Source organism: Colletotrichum acutatum (genome assembly GCF_030867785.1).
Source record: "Colletotrichum acutatum strain CBS 112980 chromosome Unknown BDZ83scaffold_24, whole genome shotgun sequence".
Lineage (NCBI taxonomy): Eukaryota > Fungi > Ascomycota > Sordariomycetes > Glomerellales > Glomerellaceae > Colletotrichum > Colletotrichum acutatum.
The window spans coordinates 133,685-161,457 of NW_026849018.1; the positions used below are offsets into that span (position 1 = coordinate 133,685).

The 27,773-nt window shown below is 57.6% G+C and overlaps 8 protein-coding genes across 8 annotated transcripts; 5 read left to right on the top strand and 3 right to left on the bottom strand.

The window, feature by feature from the left end:
- Window positions 1-655: 655 nt before the first annotated feature.
- BDZ83DRAFT_572449 (Six-hairpin glycosidase-like protein) lies at window positions 656-2,633 on the top strand (the record flags this gene model as incomplete). Its single annotated transcript, XM_060504508.1, has 4 exons — window positions 656-863; window positions 911-1,280; window positions 1,329-1,784; window positions 1,832-2,633. 4 exons carry the CDS (start codon window positions 656-658, stop codon window positions 2,631-2,633), a joined length of 1,836 nt encoding a protein of 611 aa, XP_060367488.1.
- A 50-nt stretch (window positions 2,634-2,683) lies between these two features.
- On the bottom strand, window positions 2,684-5,320 carry BDZ83DRAFT_770792 (fungal-specific transcription factor domain-containing protein; the record flags this gene model as incomplete). The annotated part of the gene is given in 5 exon segments (XM_060515352.1): window positions 2,684-4,186; window positions 4,231-4,713; window positions 4,763-4,796; window positions 4,849-5,201; window positions 5,216-5,320. The coding sequence occupies 5 exon segments, from the start codon at window positions 5,318-5,320 to the stop codon at window positions 2,735-2,737; spliced, it is 2,427 nt and encodes an 808-aa protein (XP_060367489.1). The 3' UTR covers window positions 2,684-2,734.
- A 1,360-nt stretch (window positions 5,321-6,680) lies between these two features.
- BDZ83DRAFT_572437 (major facilitator superfamily transporter) lies at window positions 6,681-8,727 on the top strand (the record flags this gene model as incomplete). Its single annotated transcript, XM_060504506.1, has 4 exons — window positions 6,681-7,243; window positions 7,292-7,555; window positions 7,603-8,009; window positions 8,057-8,727. 4 exons carry the CDS (start codon window positions 6,681-6,683, stop codon window positions 8,725-8,727), a joined length of 1,905 nt encoding a protein of 634 aa, XP_060367490.1.
- Window positions 8,728-9,804: 1,077 nt separating this feature from the next.
- Window positions 9,805-11,553, top strand: BDZ83DRAFT_717746 (uncharacterized protein; the record flags this gene model as incomplete). The annotated part of the gene is made up of 2 exons (XM_060511983.1): window positions 9,805-9,897; window positions 10,156-11,553. 2 exons carry the CDS (start codon window positions 9,805-9,807, stop codon window positions 11,551-11,553), a joined length of 1,491 nt encoding a protein of 496 aa, XP_060367491.1.
- A 442-nt stretch (window positions 11,554-11,995) lies between these two features.
- Window positions 11,996-13,351, top strand: BDZ83DRAFT_572323 (WD domain-containing protein; the record flags this gene model as incomplete). Its single annotated transcript, XM_060504491.1, has 2 exons — window positions 11,996-12,226; window positions 12,293-13,351. 2 exons carry the CDS (start codon window positions 11,996-11,998, stop codon window positions 13,349-13,351), a joined length of 1,290 nt encoding a protein of 429 aa, XP_060367492.1.
- Window positions 13,352-13,711: 360 nt separating this feature from the next.
- BDZ83DRAFT_749988 (AARP2CN domain-containing protein) lies at window positions 13,712-17,276 on the bottom strand (the record flags this gene model as incomplete). The annotated part of the gene is made up of 3 exons (XM_060513856.1): window positions 13,712-17,026; window positions 17,084-17,154; window positions 17,210-17,276. The coding sequence occupies 3 exons, from the start codon at window positions 17,274-17,276 to the stop codon at window positions 13,712-13,714; spliced, it is 3,453 nt and encodes a 1,150-aa protein (XP_060367493.1).
- A 1,247-nt stretch (window positions 17,277-18,523) lies between these two features.
- On the top strand, window positions 18,524-20,822 carry BDZ83DRAFT_649556 (mitochondrial pyruvate dehydrogenase kinase; the record flags this gene model as incomplete). The annotated part of the gene is made up of 3 exons (XM_060510290.1): window positions 18,524-18,538; window positions 18,576-18,634; window positions 19,670-20,822. The coding sequence occupies 3 exons, from the start codon at window positions 18,524-18,526 to the stop codon at window positions 20,820-20,822; spliced, it is 1,227 nt and encodes a 408-aa protein (XP_060367494.1).
- Window positions 20,823-21,102: 280 nt separating this feature from the next.
- Window positions 21,103-26,554, bottom strand: BDZ83DRAFT_649557 (class V chitin synthase; the record flags this gene model as incomplete). Its single annotated transcript, XM_060510291.1, has 3 exons — window positions 21,103-22,480; window positions 22,527-26,207; window positions 26,256-26,554. The coding sequence occupies 3 exons, from the start codon at window positions 26,552-26,554 to the stop codon at window positions 21,103-21,105; spliced, it is 5,358 nt and encodes a 1,785-aa protein (XP_060367495.1).
- Between the last annotated feature and the right edge of the window lie 1,219 nt (window positions 26,555-27,773).

Sequence of the window (27,773 nt, forward strand, 5' to 3'; positions counted from 1 at the left end):
AGAGACACCAATAGTTAGAGGAGGTTGATGAGGTTGGTCGCCCCCCGCACTATTGCCATCGTGTGGCATCCCAACGCAGCTAGACCTGGGGAGTGGACTTATTTCCCCATGGAATGGTCGACCAGTCTAACCGAGCCCGACAGTCCGCGCGCTGCACGATAATCGGCCCGCAACGTTGTTCTTCCCTTCGTATTTCACACTTTATAAAATCATAACTCACTTCACAGCAATAAGGCAGTAAGTAAATTCGAAAGCTAACTAGTAACCCTCATCGAAGTCATCGAATTGACTTTTGCTCGCATTTGTTTGAGAAACTCTGCCAAAGCAACCTAGGGTATTAGACTTCTAGAACGAAATGACGGATCCACGACGATCCCCTATCTCAATGCTACCCAAGAGACCCCATCCCTGTCCGCGTTCGATTTGGGATGAACACGCAGGGGTCTGCAGCACGATGATGCCAGTAACAAGCTTCGAGAGCTACTATTGTTGTTCTGTGCCCACTGCCCAGCTAGGCCCGCACTTTGCTATACGACTATGTCTCGGGGGCTATTTTGGGATATAAGAGTATCCTTCCCATCGTCGACCTGAAATGCTCTAGTCCGGCACCTTCACCGAACACTTCAACGACTGAGGAAGTAAAGGCACGATCACCATGAGTCTAACAAAAACACTATTCTGTGCCGTTGGGCTCGCTGCCAACGTTGCACGCGTTGCCGCCGCAGATCTCGACGACTTCATCTCCAGTCAAAGAACTATTGCGCTCAATGGTGTTCTGAGCAACATCGGACCTGACGGTGCCTCAGTTGCAGGCGCAAGTGCCGGCATCGTCGTTGCCAGCCCGTCCAAGGCCGACCCCGACTGTAAGTTCATTCACTCAAACGTGTCGTTCTCTTCCTGACTTTGCCAGACTTCTTCACGTGGACTCGCGATGCCGCCCTGACCATGAAGATGATTGTCGACGAGTTCATCCTCGGACACGACGAGCTCCAGGTCCACATTGAGGACTATTACAAGTCCCAGGCCGTTCTGCAGACCGTCAGCAACCCTTCCGGATCGTTCCTCCCGTCCGGCCGGGGCCTCGGCGAAGCAAAGTACCTGGTCGACGGCTCGCGCTTCAACGGCGAATGGGGTCGCCCGCAGAGAGACGGTCCGGCGTTGAGGGCCATCACGCTCATCACCTACTCCCGCTGGCTCGTCGACAACGGACAACAGGCCAAGGCCAAGGATGTCATCTGGCCCATCATCTCCAACGATCTATCATACACCGCCCAGTACTGGTAAGTAGACTCATGTTCCATGGCTCTACAGGCAGCTCACAATATCAGGAACTCAACCGGCTTCGACCTGTGGGAGGAGGTCAACGGCTCCAGCTTCTTCACAACCCAGAACCAGTACCGCGCCCTCGTCGAGGGAGCCGCGCTCGCCGAGTCGCTCGCCGTCAAGTGCACGGGATGTGAGCTGGCCCCAGACGTCCTCTGCTTCCTCCAGACGTACTGGAACGCAGCGGACGGCTACTACGTCGCTAATGTCAACACGCAGACGCAGCGCTCCGGCAAGGACGCTAACGTCATGCTCGGCTCGATTGCCGTCTTTGACGTGGCAGCGAGCTGCGAGGACCCTTCGATCCAGCCGTGCCACAGCAAGGCCCTGAGCAACTTCAAGGTCTGGGTCGACTCCTTCCGCAACGGCACGCTGTACCCCGTCAACGAGGGCATCGCGCAGGGGCAAGGTGTTGCTCTCGGCCGGTACATCGAGGACACGTACTATAACGGCAACCCTTGGTGAGTTGTGCTTTCAAAGTGTCACGACGGTCAAGCTAACTAGCCAGGTACCTCATCACCCTCGGCGCCGCCGAATTTCTTTACGACGCAGTGGCGCAGTGGAACGCCCACGGCCAGATCAAGGTCGACGCGACCTCCCTCCCCTTCTTCAAGGAACTCTACCCGACCGCCAGGGAGACGACCTACCAGAAGAACAGCAACTGCACCCTCGAATACGCCGGCATCGTCAAGGCTGTCAACGCCTACGCCGACTCCTTTATCGCGGTCGCGCAAAAGTACACCCCCGCCGACGGCGCCCTCGCCGAGCAGTTCAACAAGACCACCGGATCCCCGACCTCGGCCCGCGACCTTACTTGGTCCTACGCCGCCTTCATCACCATGGCCGAGCGCCGCGCCGGCCAGTACCCGCCCAGCTGGGTGCCCGAGACCTCGTCAGAGGTTCCCTCTACCTGCGCCGCCTCCACCACGACCGGCGTCTACGTTCCCGCTACCGCTGCCGGCGCGCCCGACGTCACGGGTTCCTGCACCGTGCCGGTAACCTTCCTCGTCAACGCCACCACCTACTACGGTGAGGGCTTCTCTCTCCTCGGCAACATTGCCGAGCTCGGCGCGTGGAACGTCGACAACGGACAGCCCATGTCGGCGTCCGGGTACACCGCCGAGCGTCCGCTCTGGAGCGTCGACGTCGAGCTCCCCGGCGGATCCAACGTCAGCTACGTCTACGTGCGGAAACAGAGCTGCGGCTTCCTCTATGAGGAGAGGAACCGCACGCTCACGGTGCCGGCGTGCAACTCTACGCAAAAGGTGGTCACGGACGATGCGTGGGTTGGAAAGACGAATGGGTGCTGAAAAAGTACAAGTGCTATCCGCTGGCACGTTTGAATTCATTACATCGTAATAAAGATGGTTTAAGGTCCAGTTAGAAAGACCCCAGATACTTAGATAGACCCCTAATTTCCAAACATGTTGTTACCGTCCGGGTTGCCCATCATGCCGGGTCCGCCGCCAACCATGCCGTTCCCGCCCATGGGGAACCCCCCGAAGCCTCCTCCAAAGGCCCCGTACGTGTCCATGTCGTATCCTTGCATCAGGTAGCTCCAGTCCATATCGATGACGTCGGCCTCCGAGGGAGGCGGGTTCATCACCGGCGTGCCCGCCGTCACGGACGGCGGCGTCATCATCATGTTTTGCGGGATCTGCTGCATAGGGAGTTGGGCGTTGTTCACCGGCGCCGCCCTACCCACGCCACCCATCTGCTGCGAGACGGCGCCGGCCGCTGGAACGCCGACGCCGGGACCGCCCATGCCCATCTCCGGCCCGGGCCGGCGTAAGCCTCCACCTCCGCCTCCGTGCTGCTTCTTCCCCATCTTCTCCGCCCGCTGCCGAAGCCTCGTGATCCACATGGGCTCCTGCACCGGCTTCTTCCCAATCTGCTCCTGCCCAGCCGCGTGCGCGTCCCACGCCTTGATGAACAAGTTCCCGAACGCAATGTGCATGGGACTATGCAGCGTGCTCATCAGACCCCTCCGCTCGTGGTTCTCGGCAATGGCATCCCACGCGCGCTCGACCATGGTGCCCGTCAACCTGTGCCGCAGCTCCGTCACCAAAAACATGTAGGCGGGGAACGGGAAGTGGAGGTACGTGTACCACTTGTACCCCTGCAGGCTGTCGGCGGCCTGGACGACGTTGTCGTACTCAATCATCTGGATGGCCTCGAGGAAGAGCGTGTCGCGCTCGTGCTCCGCCAGCGTCGTCGCCTCGCCGTTGCCCATGCGCACGAGGAAGGAGATGACGCGCATCTTGCAGAGCGATTGGCGCGTCATGGTGAGGGTGAAGAAGTGTAGTGGGATCTTGGGGTCGCACCACTTGAGGTATGTGCCTTCAATGTGCGCGAAGAAGCCGTCGAGGGTGTAGACCTGGTCCTGGCCGGCCATGCGCACCGTTGAGATGGGACGCGGCGGGGCTTGGGGGCCGGTGCCGGTGGTGCTGCCGCCACCAGCGTCCTTGTCCTTGTCGCCGTGGCGCTGGCCGTCGCGCAAGGTGTCGCTGCTGATGGCCATGGCCAGCTCTGTCCGGATGAGGACGAAGAGCATCTCCGTCACGCCCTGGTGCGGGGTCGGCGCGTCCTTGCCGTTGACGTGGAGGTCTGTGTCGTTGATGTTGAGGGGTAGCTTGCAGTCGGCGGCGGTGGACAGGGCCGTCACGGTCGACCCCGTCATCTCTCCTATCCGGCGGTCGTAGCCTACAATCGTCCACCACAGCCGCCGGCGTTGCTCGACTTCGTACGGTGACAGGCCGAACGCGGCGGCGTCGCGGTGGAGGCCCATCCGTTGGGCTATCCTCACGGCGATACCGACGAGACAGAATATTTGCCGCGGGTCGACAAACATGCGAACGGCGATCTAGCTTGTTAGCGTGCTTCCTCGAATGATGTATGATGACTTACCAAGTAGAGCATGTAGGCCTGAAGGACCATTGTGTCACTGGTCCGCATGAAGCCCGCGTTGACCAAAGCTTGCTGAAGCGCGGTGTGGAACCTCGACAAGACGGTAGGTTTTGGCTCGTTGAACATCTTTGCCACCTCAACGTCTTCCATGGATGTGATTGCCATGAGGTAAATGGCAAACATGAGCGTCTCGACGCTCTTTGGGATCTTTTCGAGGTTGGCGCTGGCCTCGATGATGAGGCCCTGTACCGTTGGCACGTGTGTTATTTTGAGGAGGGGGTTGACGTTGTTAATGTAGATTTGCCAAAGTTGAAAGATCTGGATAGGTGATGGGTGAAGATGCGTCACGGAGGCATTTCGACTTCCCACGATGAATGGAAAGCCGTCCTGGTTATCGTACATCTTGTCAAAGGCGTGGTGTATGGTTGAGCCGTCAACCTCGTCTTCTGACGAGTCTCGTAACAGCTCCTCGCTGGCTCGAAACTGGTCCAAGTCAGATGTGCGGATGGCAAAGCAGGGTAAGGCAACACACCTCTTTGTGAAAGGGAAACCATTTGCTAAATGGTCTAGTTGGGATTGAGTTAGCTGACGATCAAATAATGGAGTGAGCCAACGCACTTATCGGATTGTGATCTCCGGCTCCCTGCCACGGAAGGGGATGTGCTCCCCTCTGGCGAGGTCTTTAGCCCCTCAAAGTCGTTTGCGAGGTCGGCATCCTCGTCGAGCATGTGGTCATCGTCAAGGTGTGTCGAGTTCCTATCGCCGGCCTTGAGCTCGCCGGCAATGGGATCGAACTTGACCCCATTCTCCGCCAAGAGGAATTCGTACTTTTTGAGGCGGTCGACGAGATCGCGTTCCTGAAGACGCTTCTTGCGCCTTCTGGGCGGTTGTGGTGGTATTACTCGACACTCTACCCGGGCCTTGACGCAGTTGGCACACGGCTTGTTCTTGTCGCAGCGGACTTTTCGTTGCTGGCACAGCACACACGAGGTCCCCTGGTAAGCTTCATCGCTGCCATGGGGTCGGGTTCGGGTGCGGGTGGAGGAACTGCCCTCGGCGGGGGTGGGAGCTGGGCTTCTCCCGACGACATGGTTCAGTATTATGTGGATGCCTCTCTCTTGGGATGCAACAACGACGCGACAATCAGCCACCTTGCAGACGTGGTTCGTCGGCTGGCTTGTTCCCAACTCGGATCCGAGGGGTGACGTTTGCAGGCGAAACGTTGATGGGGTGCAGCATGTGAGTCTAAAGAGTACTATCCAATGAAGAAGCACTTCCAGATGCTGCCGCCAGGTTCTTGCCAGGGTCGGAGGAGGAAGCTGTATTATTGACCGAGACGCTATCGACGTGATGGTGTACAAGACGGTCCCGGGATAGGTTGAAGTGCCGTATCCTGTATGCGGGCAGTGTAGATGGCCAGGAACGAGCAGGCAAGAGACGATGCGGATCACAATTCGTACAAAGCAATCGAGGTGGTATGACAGAGAGTATGCAAAAGTCACATACGGGGACGCCCAGCCTATGAGACGAACAACATGACTGTCGACTTGGTCAGTCCGGTGCTAAGAATTGAGGCTCTTTGCTTAACTTGGGCCTCTCGTGCCTTCTCGTGTTGAGACCACAAAGGAAAATGAATGGTTGTAAGATGAATATCAGAGGGAGCGGGGACTGCGGTCAGCTACGTTACCCGCCCGGGACCGAAGAGGGACCCATCGGCGCTGGTCTCCCCGTGGCCCGCGCCTGCAAGGGGTTGAAAGTGGCCCAAGCTCCCTCAGCCGGAATGCCTGGTGAAGAGTCTTAGGTAAGCCGGAGATTGCTGCGAGATACCCGAGCACCCGGCGCTATTCCGGAACAGGGCAAGCACCATCCTTTGCCCGGACACAACATCGACCTCCGGTGCCCGAGCAACTGCAACGCCATGTCCGTACACCACCAAAAGACAAGGGCGAGAGCTGGGCAAAGCATCCTTCTCTGGACATCCCCATCGGCCTTGACAAGTCAGCTTCTGGATCTCGTCATGACTTTCTTTCTGTGAGACATTTCTATGCGGGCTATGATGGCCTTGCGTGGCTTCGCGTCGCGCCCTCTGCCCGTCACACTATGCTACCGACCACCGCGTCCAAGATAAGCAGGCAGAGCAGGATGGCGGCGATAGCCAGGCTCGCCATATATAGCGATCCTCGCCTCTTAGTTCCATGACCCCGTCCTAGTGTCTCTCCCGCCAGACGAGCTCGTGGTCCGAACGTGATCTGTAACTTGAGATCTGACCGTGCGCTCGAGAGTCCGGACGAACCTCTAGCTCCCTCGCCCGTTCCATTAATCAATATTTTCCTGCTGCCAAGCCCAAAAAGATTTGTGTGTGCTGCATTCTTTTGTTTACATTTCGTGGCTTCACTCGAATTCGTTCACACAACGTCAGCCTGCTGTCCAATTCCCACGACAGCTTCAACATGGCGGACGCAGCTGCGAGGCCCGTCGAGGGCGATACTGCCTCAGAGAAGACCCGTGAGGTGGAGACGTCCAACAGCTCCACGCGGACCTTGACTCCGAGAGAGAGCGACGAGCGGCAGGAGAAGAAGTCCTCCGAGGAAAAGCCCATCGAGCCCGAGATTGAGAGCGAGAGACCGACAGAAAAGGCAAGGGTCCAGTCCTCGGCGATATCAGCAAAGGAGAGCCAAAATGATGTATCCAAGCAGCCAGACGTCGACGACGATGTCGATGAAAAGGCCGATATTGAGGGGGGATCACCAACGGGGCCCCCGCCCGTTTTCGATGAAGCCGAGGAAAACTTCAAGCCAAAGACCATTACCTTTTGGCTCGTCATTTTGTCCAACTTTGTGGCAATGTTCCTCGTTGCCCTGGACCGCACAATCATTGCCACGGCCATTCCTCGAATCACTGATGAGTTTCAAAGTCTTGGCGACATTGGCTGGTACGGTTCGGCGTACATGCTCACGACTGCGGCCTCGCAATTGGTGTTTGGCAGAATCTACAAGTTTTACAGTCTGAGGGGGTGAGTTTGACGGTCACTAATTTGAAAAGCATGCTAACACGACGGTAGAGCATTCCTTGGAAGCATTCTCATCTTTGAAATCGGCTCGCTCATCTGCGGTGTTGCGCCGAGCTCGCCGGTGCTCATTGCGGGCAGAGCCATTGCCGGTGTTGGTTCGGCTGGTATCTTCACGGGAGCGATGATGGTCATGATTCCCATGATCCCGCTGCATAAGAGACCCATGTTCCAGGGCATCTTTGGCATGGTGTTCGGTCTGGCGTCTGTCATTGGGCCCTTGGTTGGCGGTGGCTTCACGAGCAACGTCACATGGAGGTATGGGCTTCACAAGCATTTATATGTGCAGAATTAACGAGACGCAGATGGTGCTTCTACATTAACCTCCCAATCGGAGGCGTGGCATTCGTCTTCTTGTTCTTCATGCTCAAGGCTCCCAGACGGCAACCTCGAGAACCGGCCACGCTGTTTCAACACTTTAAGCGGCTCGACCCCTTGGGAACTTTCTTCTTCGTCCCCTCCGTGGTGTCTCTCCTCCTGGCGCTCGAGTGGGGTGGCTCAGAGTATGCGTGGAACGACGGCCGCATCATCGCCTTGTTTGTCGTATTCGGGGTCGCCTTCATGGCCTTCGCTGCTGTTCAGGTCTTTATGCCCAAGACCGCCACTGTGCCCGTCAGGATCATCAAGCAGAGAACCATGCTGGCGGGCGCCTTCTTCATGCTGTTCTTGGCCGGCTCCATGATGCTGGCCGTGTACTACCTGCCCATCTGGTGTAAGTGATGTGATCAATATTGACGAAGACCTGCTGACACCTCCCAGTCCAAGCCGTGCAGGGAGCCAACCCCGTCAACTCGGGAATCTACACCATTCCTCTCGTCCTCAGCATCGTCGTATCCTCCATCATCTCGGGTGGCGCGACGCAAAAGATTGGATACTACGTGCCGTCCATGATTCTCTGCCCGTGCATCATGTCCGTAGGCCTGGGCCTGATGAGCACCTTCCAACCAGGCATCAGCTCCGGGCACTGGATCGGCTACCAGTTCCTGACCGGATTCGGCCTGGGCTTCGGCATGCAGACCGTCGGGCTTGCGGTGCAGGCGGTTCTCCCCAAAGAGGACGTGTCGACCGGCGTCTCCATCAGCTTCTTTGCCCAGCAATTGGGAGCCGCCATCTTCGTCTCCGTCGGGCAGTCCATCCTCAGCAACCTGCTTGTGTCGGAGCTTTCGGGCATCCCGGGGCTGTCTGCGCAGGCCATTGTCAACACTGGCGCCACCAACCTACACACCGTTGTGCCGGCGCAGTTCCTGGACGTGGTTGTCCGGGCGTACAACTACGCCTGCACGCGCATCTTTTTGGCCGGCATGGGGCTGTCTCTCGCGACGCTCATCTGCGCCTTGTTTATGGAGTGGAAGAACATCAAGAAGAATAAGAAGCAGCAGCGCGCCAAGCAGCGGGCCAGCCAGCTGAGGCCTGGAGACATGGGCGCGTAGATGAGTGAGAGTAATGATAATGATTAGAGTATGGCAACGGATTGAGTATATAGTGAACAGGGTAGGTAATAATCGTAAATTGTTATGCCATTGCCCGGCCCTTTCAAGCTCGTATACTACAAATCAATAGTCTCGTTATTAGGTCGAAGTAAAAAGAGGTCACCCCCCCCCCCCCGGTGGCGAATGGGGGTTATATTTCTTGGTGCACATGCTGGAATTTTGTCGAATCGAACTCGGGACCTCTAAGCCTTCACCAATTAGGCTGTTCGTGGACCTCAACCACTCCACCACTCAGCCAGTTTTGACCTGACTCCCAAAGGGACGCCCGCTGGCTGGTGACTGGAGTGGACCTGGAGAGGTATATGATGGCTTCAGTCGTGGTGTATCCTAGATACTGGACGAATATACGTTGGATGATTCACGAGTTGTGGTTGACTTGTTGTTGAGCAACACCGAATTGTGGGGGTGGGCAGCTAAGCAATCTTCTAGGCCACAACAGGAATAGCTCATCAAGGCATTCTATGTATAGATTCTCGTCTTCGTCCCAAATACTCGGTTCAGACACAAACACACCTCCTGATCTGGTCGCAACTCTTCAGCTTTCGATTCTCGAGTACATTGCTTAGACACCGAACACCGACCTTGGACGGAGGTCGGCGAGGCTGGTGGGGCCAGGAACAAAGACGAAAGAAACTCCACGCCAGTAACGACGACGGATAATGACCGAGTCGCGTCAACCTTGAGTTGGATTCGCCCCATCCATCAAATATATTTAGCCTCCGCGTCACGGTTGACTGCGGGTAGTATCCTTCGCCCGAAACTCTACCGTCCAGTTGACAAGCTTTGGTCTCCTATACTCACCACCAATTTCAACCACGGCTCGGACAGGCATCCTGACCTTGTCTTGGCATCGAGCACGTCGCCAATGCTACGCAACCGGGCATGGACAAGGAGGAGGAACTTCTCGTCATATTACTCCATGATTACCATGACTGGTCGGCGATCCGCAGCCCACCTCAGCCCTAAATAAACAGACAAAGCCCGGGATTACTAGATCTGCCGGCTGCTTCGTCACGAATGGCATCTACATCACAGGAAAGCGGCATCGCCACGCCTGCGCTAGACAGGGCAATCATCACTGCGAAGCGAAAAAGAGCGAGCAAGCCCAAGGTGCGGACCGGCTGTCTGACTTGGTAAGTCTCTTTGAACCATTGCAATCGACCTGAACTGACTCGGTGGCAGCAAGTAAGACCTCAACTTGTGCTTAGCCCCCCACTGGATACTAAATCAACCCCTAGAATCAGACGCATCAAGTGTGGAGAGGAGCGGCCCGCCTGTTCGCGTTGCACGTCAACAGGCCGGGCTTGCGACGGCTATGACAAAGGCCTACCGGTTCGGCCAAGAGACAGCGATGTTCCCGTTCCCCAGAATCTACTCATCCGAGTCTTGTCTGAAAGCCAAAACCCTCGATTGCTGCGTCCCCTCGTTGCCGACATTGACGGTACACATACGGAGCGTCTCTACTTCCACCGCTTCCGCCGCATGGCAGAAGCCGGCCTCTCGAACCATGTCACGAACCTCACCAGTTTCTGGAGCCGTATCGCGACCCAGTTAAGCCACTCGGACGAGGCCGTGAAGCACGCCATCGTCGCCCTCGGCTCTGCCCATCACATGTACCAGACAGCCCCTCCTCGTGGCGGAGAGGCGCCTCCCCGCGAGCTCGAAATCTTCACCATCCAGCAGTACGGCACGGCCATGTCCAAGCTCTCCAGCTATGCCCATGTTCCGATGAGGGACAGGATCACCGTCACTCTCCTCTGCTGCGTGTCGTTTGTCTGTATCGAGTCCTTGCGGAATAACTGGCGACCAGCGCTGACGCATCTTTCGAATGGCCTGCGCATCATTGAGAGTCTGCCCATGAGCAAGCTCAACGAGCTACGAGATGCCGTGCCCGCTCATGCTAGTGCAGACCCCTTGGAAGACGTCTTGGCAATGGACTATATCCTGAGACTCTTTGCCACGTGGGAGATTTCATGCGCGCTCTTTGCCGAGAACTTCAAGCCCGTTATCGCCATCAAGCTGTACGAGGGGCGAGAGCTCGACGGCACACTGCTGGAAGAATTCGAGACCATTGCGGATGCGCACCGAGCCATCGTGCAATACACGCGTGACGTGTTCGCCCTGGTCTGGCTCACAAAGGAGCAACAAGGCGACGACGAGTTCTGGGTGCGCCCCGTACCGCACCGCCAGCACGAGATCCTCATGGAACGGGGCAATCGCCTTACGGGTCTCTTCCAACGGTTCATGGAGACGTCCCAGGCGCCGGTGAGCGGTACGGAAGAGCACCATTCCATCTGCCTAGATATGCTCCACTACAAGTGCGCGCGTCTGATATGTCAGACGCTGCATCAGCAGCCGCACCAGAGGCAGCAGTCGCCCGACGTCGTCGCCCAGTACGCGGAGCTCGTGTCGTTGGCTATCCTGTTACACCAAGGGCTGCTTACCAAGCAGCTGGAAACTGGGGCGATGCCTCGGTCGTTTACGCTTGACATCGGCATTATACCGCCCCTCTACTTTATACTCGTTACTTGTCAAGACCCCATTATTCAGGGGAAGGCCCTGGGGGTGCTGCGAAACTACCCCCAGCGAGAAAACCTGTGGGATGGCAACTTTGTGCGCAACTTGTTGGTTACTGTCGAGAATGTCAGCTACGGGCCGGCCCATCCCCTCAAGGATGTCCCACATTCACTTGCATTTGGGAAGGGCATACCAGCGCTTTATGAGAAGCTACAGGAGCTACGCATCAACGTCGAGGGGGATGATTGAACCTGGGTGGTCTTTGATTTGGAGAAAATGACACTGTATAGCCTTGAATTTGAATTGTTCTACAATGTTCTCAATAATTGCTCGAGACACTGGAGCGGTTGTTTGTTTTGTGTGGTTGTGTGTTAGTCCATCTGAGGGATGCTCTGGGTCGTTGTGAGATCAACTGTCAGTGATGTTGGGCTTAATTAACGTGGGCCTCTATCTAAGACCTATGATTCTCGAATACTCTGGATTCAATTGGAATTACGAAATGGCCTATCGATAATTTGTTAATTCTATGTTTGACTGAAGTTGAGCTTGTCACTCCTGGGCGGTACGTACCGAAGCTAAATGCGCGGGGCAGAGCTCCCTCGCCCAACCTTCAACTCGGTCGCATCTACAACACCACGACCTCACTGTACGAGTATTGTGACGAGCTCCCCATCACTCAATTCGGCACAAGATGGCGACATACCCTCACGAAGTACCTGCAATTGCCGAAGAAAAGACCGGATTCGACCTAAATCTCCAGCATGGACACCAGGACCTCGTCCAGGCCGTTGCCTTCAACGCCTACGGCGACCGGTGCGCGACAGGGTCCGTAGACGGCAAGATCAAGGTCTTCAACCGGCACAAGGACGGCGTCTGGCACCACTGCGATACCTGGGGTGCCCATGGCGGCGAGATACTCGAGGTATGAACACATGAGCCGCGAGCGAACCGCCGCTGCGAACCTGGCTGACCTTTGCTTCGCCCCCAGCTCCAATGGCTCCCCCCGACAGTGTACCCGAACCTCATTGCCTCCCTCGGCATAGAAGGCCGCTTCAAGCTGTGGGCGGAAGACCCGTCAGCAGCACCGGGTCGCCGATTCAGCGCCAGCAGCCGCGCGACGACGAGCAAAGCCGCCTACGAAATGCGCTCTCCCAAATACCCCTACCGCTCCTTTTCCATGAAGCACAACGAGGAGACGCGGCACACGTACCTCGCCCTGCTCTCCACCGAGGGCCGCCTGGTGGTGTACGAGAACGAACAGCCCGAAAACATGTCGGAATACACACAAATCGACGAGCTGAGCATATGCCCCAAGCCGAGCCGCGGCGAGGAGATTAGCTTCAAGGTCCGCTTCGACCCGAACCTGGACCCGTGCTACAACGCGCTGAGGGCGGGCGTGGCGAGCGACTCCTTGGGGCTCGTCGTGGCGGGCATGTCGTCGGTCAAGATCTATCGCTCGAGGGACGTCATTGCGACTTCGTACGGCGTGGCGCAGACACAACGAGAGTTTTATCTTGCCGTCGAGGTGGGTGTCCACCGCGGCCTCGTACGCGACGTGGCGTGGGCGATGGGCAACATTCGGGGATACGACACCATCGCGACGGCGTGCCAGGACGGCTGCGTGCGCGTGTTTCGCATCGACACGCCGCACTCGGCCGACGACGGCAAGACGTGGGCCACGACGGAGCTTACCAAGCACGAAAATCACTACGCGCAAGCATCGGCAAAGGCGGGAGGGCAGACGAACGACAAGCAGCAGCAGCAGCAGCATCAGTCGGGACTCAGCGCAAGCCTGGCAAAGTCTGGCTCGCATGCGGAACGGCACTTTTCGGGGCAGCCGGGCCAGGTGAAGCACGTCTTCAAGGAAGTCGCCAAGCTCGACAGCCACCGCACGCCCGTCTGGCGCGTCGGGTTTGACGACGACGGACAGATCCTGGCCAGTACTGGCGACGATGGCAAGCTGGTCTGCTACCGTCAGACCCCGAGCGGCACATGGGCCAAGAGTTCCGAGTTGGCCATGGTCAAGACGAGAATGGCAACGGTTTGATCGTGTGATGATGTTAGTTGGGCTGGCTGATGAGAGTCACCTAGGATGCCTGAGAGCTATTCATGTCACCAAGGTTGAGTACTATGAGTATTGCGCCGCAAGTCATCGACCTCGTAATCATTCACGAGTAACGTCCTACTCCTCATAGCCATCAGAGGCTCAGAGTACGAAGCAAGAAAGGCGCAAATAGACACAAGCGACGGGCACGTATCAAGGAAATGATTTTGAAGTTAGATACCCTACTGAGAGGCTTCACAGCCTGCGCCGTCTAATGCAAATGACAGCCAAGCGCCCTTGATTACACATACTCTGTCTCTCTCTTACTTGCTTTTAGTCTCCCGTTTTCCGTGTTCCGAATATTTACTTTTTGCTGCGCTTCTGTCCACCACCACTGCCTCCGTCGTCAGCAGCCTGGCGCTTCCGCCCGTTCTTGCGCCAGAACTCCTTGCTCTCCTTCTTCTCCCGCGCCTCCTTCTTCTCGTCCGAGTCGGCAATCTTCTTGCGGTACTCGGCGCGCTTCTCCTCCTTCTTGGCGGCGCGCTTGGCGACCTTGTCGTTGCGGATCGTCGACAGCTGCTGCAGCAGGTTCCGCGCCGTCTTCTCTTCCTTGTTGAGCACCACGGCGCGCTTCTGCATGTACGTCTCCTTCTTCTGCTTGCGCTGCTGCACGATTTGCGACTTGAAGGGCAGCTCGGCGGCCAGGGCGCGCGGGACGCGCAGCGGGTTGAAGTGCCGCGTCTGGCGCTCGATCTTGCGGTACTGGCTGTTCTTCTCGAGGGGCGTGTCGATCCCTTCGTCGCGGCGCACTTGGCCGGTGAGACGCATCGCCTGCCACCCGACGAGGTTCGTGACCGGGTTGTAGAAGCGGTGGGGCTTGATCGGGTACCAGGCGCGGAGGAAGACGATGTCGCTGTAGAGGATCTTGTCCTCGAAGGTGGCGCGGAAGTGGCCCTCGGGCTTGGAGAGAGCGCGTTTGATCTGGCCGCGGACGCCCGAGACGGTCTTGATGGCGGCGCCCTCGAATTTGGCGATCTCGAGCGCTGTGTTGAACATGCCCTTGATAAAGGCCGTGTTCTTGTGGATCTTGTCGGCGGTACCCGTGAGCTTGAGCTTCTTGACAATCTCGGTCGACTCGTCGACGCTGAGGACGGTGCCGGTCGCCGCGATGCGGAAGCCCGGGTTCTCGGGCGAGAAGGAGTTGAAGCAGACGAAGCCCGTGCTGGGCGCGATGAGCGGACCGTAGACGGTCGCGAAGCAGTGCGTGTGCTCGGGCGTGTATTTCAGCATGCGGTTCCTCGTCCGCGAGTCCGAGGTGCTGTAGATGGGCATGGTCTGGAAGCGGCGCCAGCCGAGGGAGAAGATCAAGGGGTCGTTGGACTTGAGAATCTTCTTGTGCCAGCGGTGCTTCTTGATGCGCACCTGGACGAAGCCGAAGCGGTCCTCGGTCGGGGACAGGCCGCCGATGATGATGGGGTTGCGCGGGTTGAACTTTTCGACAAACTCGGCGGGAACGCCCTCGAGCACAATCTTTGCGTACTTGCCGGCGCGGTAGCCTTCGACGGCCGCCCGCTGCCGCTCGTCCAGCGTCTCGAACTCGGCCTTGTTGATGTCGAGTTGCTTCTGGATGACGGCCTTTTGCGCCTCGTACCAGTCGTCCTCGCCGAACTCCTGGTCGCCTGCCGCGCCTTCCCGCCGGGCGTTGGCTTTATCGTTCATGAATCCCTCGCGGTCTTCCTCTTCGAAGCGCAGCTTGAGCTCCTCCTTACGCTTTGCGTTCTTTTCACGCTCCGTGTCGAACGCTTCTTCCTCTGTGGGTTCCTCCGCGTCCCCTCCGTGCTGCTCGCCCGTCTCGAGATCCTCAAAGACACCATCACCCTCGTCGTCCTCCTCCTCCTCGTCATCGTCGATGCCGTCAAACTCGTCATCGTCATCTCCGTCGTCGTCACGCATACCCGCCGTGGTGAAGCGCTTCCGCAGAGCCTCGACGGCCGCCGCCTGCGACCACTTCGCCGCCAGGTCTTGGTAGTCGTACACGGGTATCGATCTGTCCTCGACCTTGTCCTCCTTGTCCTGCTTGGACTTTTGGAAAAAGTCGTCGTCCTCATCCGCTTCAATGTCTTCTTCTTCCTGGTCCTCGCCGCGCCACTTTTGCAGCGCCTCGTCGGGCGACAGCTTCTCGTCGTACATGAACCTGGCCAGGTCTGGTGTGTGGTACGAGCGTCGCTTGCCGTGAAGCTTCTTTGCGCGCTCTGCCATGTTCTCCTTCCACTTCATGGCCGCTGCCTCTTCGTCAGAGTCAAAGTCCTCTTGGTCCATGTCTTGGTCCGAGTCCTCGTCCTCATCTTCGAGCCCCGATATTGAGCCGAGGTCCGAGTCGCTGTCGGCAAAGGCGATGTCGTCTTCTTGGGCGTCCTTGTCGGCGGTTTTCCGGAACATCTTGCCCAGCTTGCCCTCGTTGAACTCCTCTTCCACGTCGGACTCGCCCTCGTCTTCCCCGCTGACGAACCCCTCATCGTCGTCCAGCTCGGCGTCGGATTCCTCGTCGCGGTTGGCGAAACGTGCGTGGCGCTGCGTCTTCCTACCCTTGTCCTCCTCCTCGGCCACTTGCTTCAGCTGTTCGCCTCCCCTGAAGAGCTGCACGCCCTCCTCGGTCTGGCCCAGCAGCTTCCGCTCGCCCTGAAGTCCCACGATGAGCTCCTCACCCTCGCCGCGCTCGCCGTCCTCGGCGTCCTTGTCGAGCGTGAATCCCTTTTCCCTCGTGATCCAGATGGCGTCGCCGTCAATCTTGAGACCGCTGCGGTCGGACATGGGCGCGTAGAGCTTCTTCTCCTTCTCGTCCAGGCGTCGTCGTGTCGTCTTGCCGGTGACCTTGGCAAGGGCCTGTTCCATGGCGGGTGTCGGGCACGGGTCGGGCATGACTTCGAGGTTAGCCACGGTAAAGTCGCCCAGGCCCGGAACGTGAACTCTTTGCCCCTGCTGCGTCATGTTGGTGCCGCGCAGGTAGCCCGACAACACGATCGACCGGTCGCACATGGGGTCCTCCTCAATCTTTGTGGGGTGGGTGATGTCTCGGTAGCTGTCGATGATGGTGTACGGGTGGGAGTTTCTCCAGATCAGGGGGCGCGGGTTCTTCATGACGGACAGGAAACGGGAGAGGTTGTGAATTTCGCGATCGGGGTAACGTCCGTTCATGACACCAGAGAGGTAAAAGAGGTGGGCGCCGGCGTACAGCTCGCTCCACAGCCTCTTCTTGAGTCGCTTCTTGGCGTCCCTCAGCGCCTGCGGTTTCCGGAACAGGTCGAGATGCGTGAGGATGCCAAAGACGTTGCCGGGCATACCGGTGGCGGCGAGGATGTTGAGGAACTCCATTGTCTCCATCTCGAATCCGTAGTTGCCGTCAATCATGAGGAGGACAATGTCGGCGATCTTGGCCATGTCGACCATGGCCTCGAGCTCATTGGGGCACTCGACAAAGGTCAAGCGCTGCTTCTTGGAGGTGACGACGGTGATGGGGCCTTGGGGATCGGACACGGTCTCCTTTGCGTATCGCCGGATCAGGGACTTGAGGAGGGTCGTCTTGCCGACACCGGGCGGTCCCACGATGGTGACCAGCCTCGGTGGCGGCTCGTCGGGGAGGCGGTCGACTTGAGGGACATGGAAGCGTCGTTCTTTGATCTGTACAGGTACAAGTCAGTTGCTGGTATGCTATGTGAGCAAGAGGAAGGGCCGCACATCTGAAGATCTCGCGGCCGACCTGGCAAGCTTTCCGGGGTTAGAGAAGGCAAAGGCCTTGGGGTTCTTTTCTGCGCGCTCGTCAGTATTCGAATTGGCGGGTGTTCGTGGAGACACAAGACTCACCCCCGGTCTGCTGCTTTCCCTTCTTGTCTTTCGCCTTGCGGTGAGGCTTGTGTACTTGGTCCTCCATGACGGCGTGGCCCAAAGATGTTGGGAGGTCCTGCAACTACACGACGAAAGATAGGCCTTGGGGGGTTTTTTTTTTCGTCGCAGCGCTTCGCGACTCGACTGCTATCGATCAAAAATTTGTTGCGGGTCCGAGGTGGCTTATCTAATCTGACTATCGATAAGATAGGACGTGCCCCCACTTCCTCGGGGTCGTGTTACCCCTCTGTGCCCCTCCCTCGGAGATCGTCGTGAGCCGAACCCACGATGATGAGTCTGATGCATGGTCTTTACACGATGATATCTTTACGATTACGATTCTGTAATGTCTCATGGTATCTGGGTGTTTTCGAAGAATGTCAGGGACCACGTTGGATGAGGACGTGGTGGTATACGACGCAAAGTCGGCAAGGACCCCAGAATAACTTCCCAAGGTAGTTACGAACAGAGGTACATCGAATAGGTACACCATACAGGTAAAGACTGGTTAGGTCAGCAATGACGGCATGGCGATGACGACCCGGTGGTGGGAGATGGTGAGAGATGGCCGGGAACGCATTGATTGGTGTCTGGGCCAAGTCACAAGACAATCCAAAGCTCCGCAATCCTCTGCGCGCACCGGCAGGATGATGCGTGAAGAAACGAGATGCATAAGACGCCAGATCTGGTCTGTTTCTCGCGTCTTATCTCGGCTGTGTACGTCGGACGTGTTGTGGATGCGCTCTATGCGCCACAGATGTCTTTGAGGGATAACTTGTTGGTTGTCTGGCAGGCAGATGGAGGCGACCATCTCGGCTCAAGACATGCGCAAAGGAGGGATGACGTATTGCGTGTGCATTGGGGGAGCACTACCTTAACCGTAGGGAGCAAGCAGATGCTGGTGCCATCCAATGCCATACGTACCACACAGGCGTCCACACCCACGCAGTCGTGGTCCAGGGACATTAGGTAGATAGTTGCTGTGGTTGCATGGACCTTCCCCTCCACTCGCTGGGCCACCCACGAACCTTTCCGCATCACTGTTAGTTCCCGGCTGTACGCAGTAGGTAGCCCACATCGAGTTCCCACACCCATCCGTCACTGTCACTGGTGTGTACCGTCTGGAAGGTAGCACATCCCTTAGCAAACCGGGCAGGCATGAGTCCTGGCGGCTTGGTTATAAAGAGACTCTGTCGGCCTCTGTCCAACCTGGGAGCTTGTCAACTTCAATCTCGCTCTTGCACAACCACAAACTACAACTTCCACCACACAAACCCAAACACAACCATCAAAATGCCTACCTACATTGTGAGTACAACTTTCCTACACTGCCATCGATGTTCAGCAAGCTAACCACCTCCAGGTCACCTGCAAGGAGGACGCCTCCGCCGACCAGGTCGCGGCGTAAGTCATCTCTTTCACGACGGTACAAATCTAGAAAGCTAATAACATGTCAGTGCCAAGAAGCACGCCACCGACCAGGGAGGAAAGATTGGCCACGAGTACAGCCTGATCAAGGGTTTCTCGTACGCTCTCCCCCATCTCCCTCACCAGTACAGCTGACTGACCAACTACAGCGTCGAGTTCCCCGAGGACCAGATCTCAACCCTCGAGAGCCACGAGCACGTCAAGCATGTCGAGAAGGACCAGGAGGTCAAGACGCAATAGAGGGATGTATCCCGAGCGAGGGGCTGGCAAGATGTACTTGATCCACTACATACCTTAGACTCACGAGATTCTTAATGATTTACGCTTCACCTCTGTTGGCTGGTTTCATTGTTTGTGACGCTGGGGTCGTAGCAACCTGCCCCAATAAGGCAGCTAGGCAAACATGTCCTTTAACATCATCAAGATCCTCATTCGTACAAACAACGAGGTACCTGCCGGTAGCATCAAGGCGCTTGGAATCGGCCCCCGCCGCCAGAGGTCCAAGTGTCTCACCACCCCCGGCGCGGGGCTCATGGAGAGCCCGGACCACCTCACCCAGGCGCCGTCGGTAGCCACTGGGAACCCCACAAACCACGCGCGCTAAGGTCCCAAAGCGCATGATCTCATGCTCTTTCCGCTGCTGCTACTGCTGCTGTTACTGCGTGTTGCACCAGAAACCTCCCCAACGGATTTCCCCTTGACCGTATCACTCCTCTTTGCAACATCGACAATGCCGCCATGATACCCATCGCGAGACCATTGAGGCATAAGACGCCCCAGAGGATACTCGCACAACTCACTACTCCTTCACACACTCGTCTGCTCTCTTCCTCTCGGCACGGCCGCCGTCACAGTCACCGCCATGGCTCCTCCCACCACCTGTCCCGTGTCGACGACCACGAGATTGTCCAGCTCGCCAACAAGACGCAGCATCCCTTGAGCCTCACCGACCTAGTCAAGTACTTACACTCCCTAACCATTGATCCTAATTGCACGCACTAACATCAAAAGACACGGCCGCCCTCCTCTGAGCGAAAAGTCCCTGCTGTCCTCGGCCAACTTCACCCTCTCCCTCCTCCCGATCCGCCTCGCCCACCGCATCCAGGCTCTCCGCAACCTCCCTTACATTGTCGTCTCCAACCCCAACATCAGCCGCATCTACAACAACTACGTCCACTCTCTCTCCACTCTCCTCCCCTGGTGGACAAAGGGCGGCGACAGCGCTGTTCGCACTCTCGACGACGAGATCCGCTTCACAGAGGTCCTGGCCGAGCTCGTTGCAACCCACACCGACACAATCCCCATTCTCGCCCGCGGCTTCCTCGAGTGCCGCCGCTACATCTCCCCGCAAGAGGTCACCCGCTTCCTCGACGAGCATCTCCGCGCCCGCATCGGCACCCGCCTCGTCGCCGAGCAGCACATTGCCCTGCACTACAGCTCCCAGCCGCACTTTGACCCGCAGGCCAGCCCGACCCCGTGCCCGGAGCAGCCCAGCTACATTGGCGTCATCGACACGGCTCTCAAGCCCGCCCACATCATCGAATCCTGTGCCGGCTTCGTGGCTGACATTTGCGAGCTGCGGTACGGCGTACGGCCGCAGCTCGTCATCGACGGCGAGCCCGACACCACGTTTGCGTTTATACCGATGCACCTCGAATACATAGTCACTGAGCTCCTCAAGAATGCCTTCCGAGCCACCGTGGAAGCCAGGGACAACAAGGAGCCCATCGTCGTCACCATCGCCCCGGAGCCGCCCCGACCAAACCAGCACCTCAAGATCGAGGTGCCCAAAGAGACGCGCGGCGAGTTCAGAAGCGACGCCATCAAGCCGCTCGAGGATAACGTTCCCGGCGTGACGATTCGGATCCGCGACCGCGGCGGCGGCATCTCCCCCGAGGTGCTGCCCAACATCTGGTCCTACTCCTTCACCACCTTTTCCGACGACGACGAGTTCCCCGGGTCCGATGATGGTGGGCTGAATGTCATTTCCAGCGCGAGTGCTGGCGGGAGCTCGATTGCGGGACTCGGGTACGGACTGCCGCTGAGTCGGGCGTACGCCGAGTACTTTGGTGGTGGGATTGCCGTGCAGAGCCTGTACGGCTGGGGCACCGATGTCTATCTGCGGCTCAACGGCGTTGGCAAGATTCAGGAGCGGAGGACATGAGTAGACAAGAATAAAAGTTCTTCACACGGTCCATAATGAAGGTCCATTGTCTCATACAGATTAATTTGAACTACTAGGAGATGTATTATCCGGTGGTGCCAAAGAACTACGATATGCCCCCAAATAAAGAGAAAGAAACGTGGTAAACAGGATTTGTATCCAAGACATGCCCCTAGATCGCAACGCCCCGAGTTTTTTTTAAATGCCCTCATTATACGACAGATGAAAGCTGGCCATGCTATGTACGATTGCCGTTGTGGTGCTGGCACACGTACGTTGTTTACATGTTGGCCAGCTCGTTGTCAATCTGTCTGTCCATAAACGTCCTCCTCTCGCCGACGAGACCCGTCTGCAGCCTCTGCTCGACGAGGGCGCGCACCTGCTTCTTGGTCACCGTGTCGAGGTCGACCTCGCGCAGGACGCCCTGGATGGCGTCAATGATCATGCCATCGTCGGGGCCTTGCATGTTGCCGCGCTGGAAGTCAAACGACGACGTCGACTGCGCAGCGCCGGCCTGCTGGCGGTTGATGCCGAGGGCCGACTGCGAGCGGTTGTTGCCGACGCCCAGGCCGGGGGAGACGCTGGCCTGGCCGCGGAGATTGGAGACGCTCGGGCGGCTGCTGGGGAAGTCCTGGAAGGGCGTCTGGCCGCGGTTGATGTCGTGGGCGCCGAGCGAGACCATGGACTGGCGGTTGGCCATGTGCTGGTCGTGGTGGTAGGGGCTCGTGGCGCCCGAGGCGCGGGCCATGCCGCCAAAGGGCGCGGGCGACTGGGGCGGGACGTAGTGGTTGTTGCGGTTCATGCCCGTGAGGACGGAGCCCTGGCGGACGGACGAGTAGACGGAGCGGATCTCGTCCATCTCGTACTGGTCGTCGTAGCCCATGTCGGCCTTCTCCATGTAGCCGCCGCGGCGGCCGGGAAGGTTATTCATCATGGCGTAGTCGTCCCAACGCTGGAGCGGGATGCTGCGGGGGTCGAAGCCTTCGTCGTCCACGGCGATGAGCTTCTTCATGCCCTTTTCTCCAATGACGATACGAGTGTTACCCCACGAGAAGTTGTCCTGGTTCCAGAAGGAGTAGATGGGGAGCGCAAAGTTGTAGATGGGGAAGGCGAGGATGTAGATGATCATCCATCCGATGTGCTGCCACTGCCGTTTCAGGATAAAGATGAGGGCTTGGAGACCGTACACCGCGGCCAGCATAATGATGGAAATCATGGGGAACTGTCCGGTCCCACTGGCCACAAGGTAGATGAGGTAGCCGAGGTAGAAGGTCGTAGCCGGGAGGATAATGGTACCACAGAGATCAATAAAGACGATGAAGCGCATGCTGAAGCAGCAGAAACCGCACATCTCCTTGAGTTTCATCAGTTCAAACAGGTTGTGGATGGTGGAGTTGATCCAGCGACGACGTTGGGACAGCAGAACGCTCCACGACTCGGGGGCGGCAGTCTGGCAGTACGCGTCGGGGATGAATTTGAACTTCATGGACGGGAAGTACTTGGTCATGAGCGTCGTCAGATAACGATCCTCACCAAGGGACAGCAGGTTCTTCTTGTGGAGAGTGTCGACGTCACACACGGCGTAGTCGCGGATGATGTTGTCCGAGATAATGAGCGGCTTGCCCTTGTCGACGGTGCGCAGACGGTACATTGTGAAACTGACGGGTTAGCTGGGTATTATAAGGAAGAAGTGAGGGTACATACCATCCGGGCAAACAGGTGACGGATCCGAAGAGAGACTCGAAAGCCTTGGCCAGGTTGTGGGAGATGAAGTACTCGTAGACTTGAATCATGGTCCACCAGGTCTTGTCGTCGTTTTGCAGACCAGTCTCACCACAGATACCGGCAATCTTGGCGTCGTTGGCACAGGCGGAAACCAGTCTGTTGAGCGAGTCTTCCCGGACACAGGTATCGGCGTCAATCATCATGAGGTATTCGTACAGTTCGGGGTCCACGCCAATGATGTTGTTGATCTGGTGGAACATTTCAAGCTCGAGCGGGGACATGGGGGAACGGTGGTGGACGCGGTTGAGGAAGCTCATCAGCAGAATCTGGGAGTCACGCTTGCCTCGGTTACCGGGCTTGGCCTTGCTCTGCTCGGATTCCTTGCCGCACTTGACAATGACGAGGTAGGGGACGACGTTGCCCTCGAACTCGTACAGACCAGAGTACACCTTGCCGTAGTTGAGTTGCTCGCTACCCGTGCCGACAGACTTGAAGGGCAGCGCGGGCGGGTCAACCTTGGGGTCGACGCCGAGGATATCCAGGACAATCTTGGGGGTAGGACGATCGTTGCCTTCACCGACAATGACACCGTCACAAATGACACAGATGAGCTTGCGCTTGTTGTCGTACTGAAGGGCCGTCAAAGAGTCGAGCGCCTTCCGCAACGAGTCTTCGCCTTCGGTATAGGCCGGCACTTGGCAAATAACAAACTTGTCTTGGGGAGCGGGACGACGCTTGGAACCGAACTGCAGGGCAGCCAAGAACTTGATGAGAATGACGGCGCAGAGAATAATCGTCATGGCCAACATGATGTAGTTGTTGACCTGGCACCTAGCGGAGTAGCGGAAGTCTGGAATACCCACGTAGAACAAATTCTTGGCGCAGTTGAGACTGTTCTGGACGCTGGTATTCTCGGTCGAGTTGCTGGCGGCGGCCTTGATGATGGTGTTCCAGTTGTCGGTAATATCTTCACCCGGGTTATTCTCAACGGCGCTCATCATCTTGGTATTGAGGAACTTGTACGTGTCGACCTGCTTGAACACGTCCTGGGTGTGGTAGTAGTTTGTAAAGTCGTAGACGCCGCCGTTGTAAATCACCCACATGTGGCTGTTGTCCTGACCGTCCGACTTGACGTCGGCCTTGTCCCAGACGAGGTTGCCCTTGTAGAACTCCTTCATGCGCGGCAGCAGCTTCTTGCTGTACCAATCAGAGTCGCCAAGCGCGCTCGTACGGTCGTCGGCCAGAGAGCCAGACTTGTGGATACCAATCGTGTACTCGGGGGTGGTATTGGCTTGGAGTGCGGTGGTCGAGGCGATTCCCAGACCGGGGCACACCAGAGTGAGGGGGGGCGGGAAGTAGTCGTCCATGTTCAATCCGGCGAATTGAATCATGTTGTCCTTGGTCGTCTCAATGTTGGTATCGGAGTGCTGCGTCTTCCAGAACTTGGAGACATCGTATACACCACCACGGAAGCTGACGTAGAAATCCGTCTCGCCCCCGTGCGTGCTGACCTCGTCGCTGTCCCAGGCCTTGTCAAAGTTGGGACACAGGAGCTTGCCGAAACCGATAATCCAGAAAACAATAGCAGCGTTGATGAGCACGATGAACCAGACGAGGGTGAACTTTTCACGCCAAGCCATGCGCACGTCGGGACGCTTCATGCGGCCAATGACGCGCAGCACAGGCGAGGGGATCCAAAAGGTCCAGAACCACACAATGGCAACCCAGAGGCGGCGGTCCTTGTCCATGGTCTTCTCCTCGACATGCTTGCCGTCGGCAATCTCAGGGTCCATCTGACCGACAAACTCGCCCTCGTTGTTGTAAAAGACTTGGCCCTTGTAGGTGTCACCCTTGGTGCCGAGACCGTAGTCTCCGTTCTGGGCGGAACGCATGCCCGAAGGAGCGACCGAGGGAGCACGCATCGCGGCATTGTGGGCGAGGGTGTGTTGGGAGAGGTTGCCCTGGCTAGCATTGCGCTGGTGGGCAATGAGGTGATCACGGCTGCCGTTGGGCGTCGTGTCTAGCATGGGCGTCGGGAAGTAGCCGCTGCCGTTTGCAGAGTAGCCCGACTCGAGGTTGTTGACGGCCAGGACATTGCCCATGCCGGGGAGGTTGTTGTCGAGGGGCTTCATGTCGAGCATGCTCTCCGCCTCCCACCAAGTGCTCTCGCGCGTCCACACACGCTCCTTGCCGACGATGACCTCGCCGTTGGTCCATCCACGCTCGAGAATCCACGTCTCGATACCCTCGCGGCCGTCTTGGCAGCCCAGCGCAGCGTATCGCTGGACAAACTCGTCAATATCGAAATCGGCGGTGAAGTCCAGGTTCTTGTTTCGCCTATTGGCCCACTCGGGCAGCCTCCAAGAGCGGAGCTGGCGGGAGACTGTACCCGCTGACCAGGCAGAGTTGACTGAAGGCAAAGCAGCCAAGCTGGCGGGAGAGTCGTCGGTGGGGTGGATCGAGAGGTGGTACCACACGCGGCTGGAGCTGAGAAGTGACGCGAGCTCAAGACGTCCAGCAACCCCGAGGTTGATGCCCTGGCCGGAGACTGGGAAAAGCAGCTTCTTGAGGAACGCGTCGTCGTCGGCTGAGTGTCCAATCTTCTCGAGGACCTCTTCACGCTTCTCGAGGGCGTGCTGTCGGTCCTTGCCGGCGGCGCCAGACATGATGCCAAGCTCATGACCGACTTCCGCGATGGCTGTCTGCATCTCACGCACGACGGTGCTGCCGGCGGGAGAAGCCTCGATGCCGTCGGCAATCATCTCTGAGTTGATGCCCACGGTGTCGTCAAAGATGCCACGCATGGTCAGGGCCTTGCCCAGGGTTGGGTCAGGGACATCCAATATGGCGATGCAGACAGTGTCGCCGTCGCCGTTGGAAGTAGGCGTGCGGGCACCGCCTGCGATGGACTCGGTACCGTCTCTGATACGTGCCATCTGCGCCGAGATCGCCTGGTTGGCCTTGGAGATGACCCAGTCGACCAATGCCTCGTACAGACCGCCAACCAGCGTTGAGCGGTCCTGTGTCGTGCACTGGGTGGCGAGGGTCTCGGGGTCCATACCCAGCAAGCCGCTCACATCCTCGCAGATTTCGTCAAAGACGTCCTCGTCCAGGTTGTAGTCGAGCGTGTCTCCGAGCTTGAGCAGTCCGGCGAGGGTAGAGATGAGATTGCGGTACGCTGAGCCCTTGATTCCAATGTCCTTGAGGGCAGTCCTGAAGTCATCGGCAGCAGCGGCATCGTCAGCGGTGGGGAGGTAGGAGGGCGGGTCGTATGTGCCGGATCTCGCAAGCAGGGCATAGCTGGATGCGGGCTTGAGGCCCAAGAACTCTCTCTCGGCGGGCGTTGAGACCGACGTCAACAGGTAGTAAAAGACGTCAAAGGCGCGGTAACCCGGTTCAGAGGGGATGTTGAGCAGGCCCTTGGCGGTATCAATGCCACCCTGGGACAGGGCGATGGCGGCTCCCTGGAAGTTACCGGCCAGGTTGAGGGTCAAGGTGACGCCGAGAGCAGACTGTCTGGAAGCGGAGGGGTTGTAGGGGGTGGAGCATCTCAGGAAAGGTTGAATGGCCTCGAGTGACCTGTAGACGGATGACGGGATGTTGAGCGGCAGAGATGAGAGGAATGGCGTGAGGACCGAGGGGCTCGATGTGTGGAGGGAACTAAGCAGCATTAGCAATTGTTGTCTGTCGATTGAGGTTGAGGCCTACCCGAGAATGATGCAGCCATCCTCAGCACGGCGGCGAGCATGTTCCCATGCTCTGGCACCGAGGGCAGGGTCTATGGTGCCCCCTGTTCTCCCGTCCGGTCCGGCCTGTGCTGCGGTGAGCCATGTGTTGACGACAAGGCTGGTGCCAGCGTCCAACTTGAAGGGTTGGGACGACAGGTAAATGTTGTGAATGGCGTTGAGGAGGGTCGTGGTGGAAAACTGCGAGGGTTGTTGGCCGGCACGAGGACCTCCCATGCCCTCGGAGGCCACCGAGTACATGGACATACGTCCACTCGCCATGGTGATGGGCTTGGGTTCGTGATGTCCGGCGCGTACAAACACGTCGATGGACGATGAGACGCTATTCGGAGTTGGTGATGTCGTCTAGCTCGAGGTAAACAAGACGATGAGGTCTTTCGTCAATGGGTAAGAATTGAGAAGGTAGTCGAGGATTTCGTTCAGTGAAGCGAGTGTCTGGAAGGGTGTGATGATTAAGGTTGTAGGTAGCAAAAAGAGGCGTATTTCCTGCACGATTTGTCGACTGAGCAACGCGGGTTGGTGGTGTGTGTGATGAGGCTGCAGCTGGATTCTCTCCCTTTCTTTCTCCTCTCTTGCAAAACGCAAATACGGCGATCAACAAGCAAAGGCAAAAAATTAAAGGGAAGAGGATGTGTAACAAATTAGCGATAGAGTAGGCAGACCACCAAAACGAGTGAGGCGTCTGTATAGGAAAGAGATTTGAGAGGAAGAAGGGCTGAATGGTCTCTCGGACACTTTCAAAATCGAGTGTCGAGTTTGAAGAAAGTGGCGAGCGAAAGGGGGGGAGACACTCAGAGACAGAGAATGACCTATTTTCTCTCTGCGCAGGTCCCCGGAGCGTCTGGCAAACGAGCGTCCGCTACTAGGTAAGGTAGCTAGCAGGCACAGGCGGCAGACACACGGCTCAGACAAGGCGGAAGACCTGGGAGCGTGGGTCTCGTAATGATGGATAGAAGACGCTTCTTTTCGTGCTGCCCGAGGTACCACTCTCACGAACACAGTAGGAACATATACCTGAGTCGAGGGATCATCAACACACCACCAGCCTCTGTAGCTTTCAGAGCCAGGTCCAAAAATACAGCACGGATTTGAAAGTGTGTGTGTGTGCATTGTTGCTCGCTCTCCCTTCTCTTCTGCTTCTCTTCCTCTGGGCTTCCTTGTCTTGACCCCTGAACTGGGGCGGGCGATACGGTCCAAAGACGCATAGTCTCAGTCCAGAGGCCCCCGGCCAAATTTTTGCCATCAGAAGGGGAACCCTGGCGACGTTGCCGTCAAGCCCGGGTCCCTAAACTTAGCCCGACCGCATGTACCTAGCACCACGGAGGAGTACCTGGAGCAGACCGTTCTGCTGAAGGCTGAGAGCTGCTTCGCACTGTAGGAATATCATACTTGATGCACTCTTCCGCTCCTCGAGGGCTGCTCCGCGACGGACGCTGACATTGAGGCTGGAGCTGACCTGATGGCTGATGTTCAAGTGAGA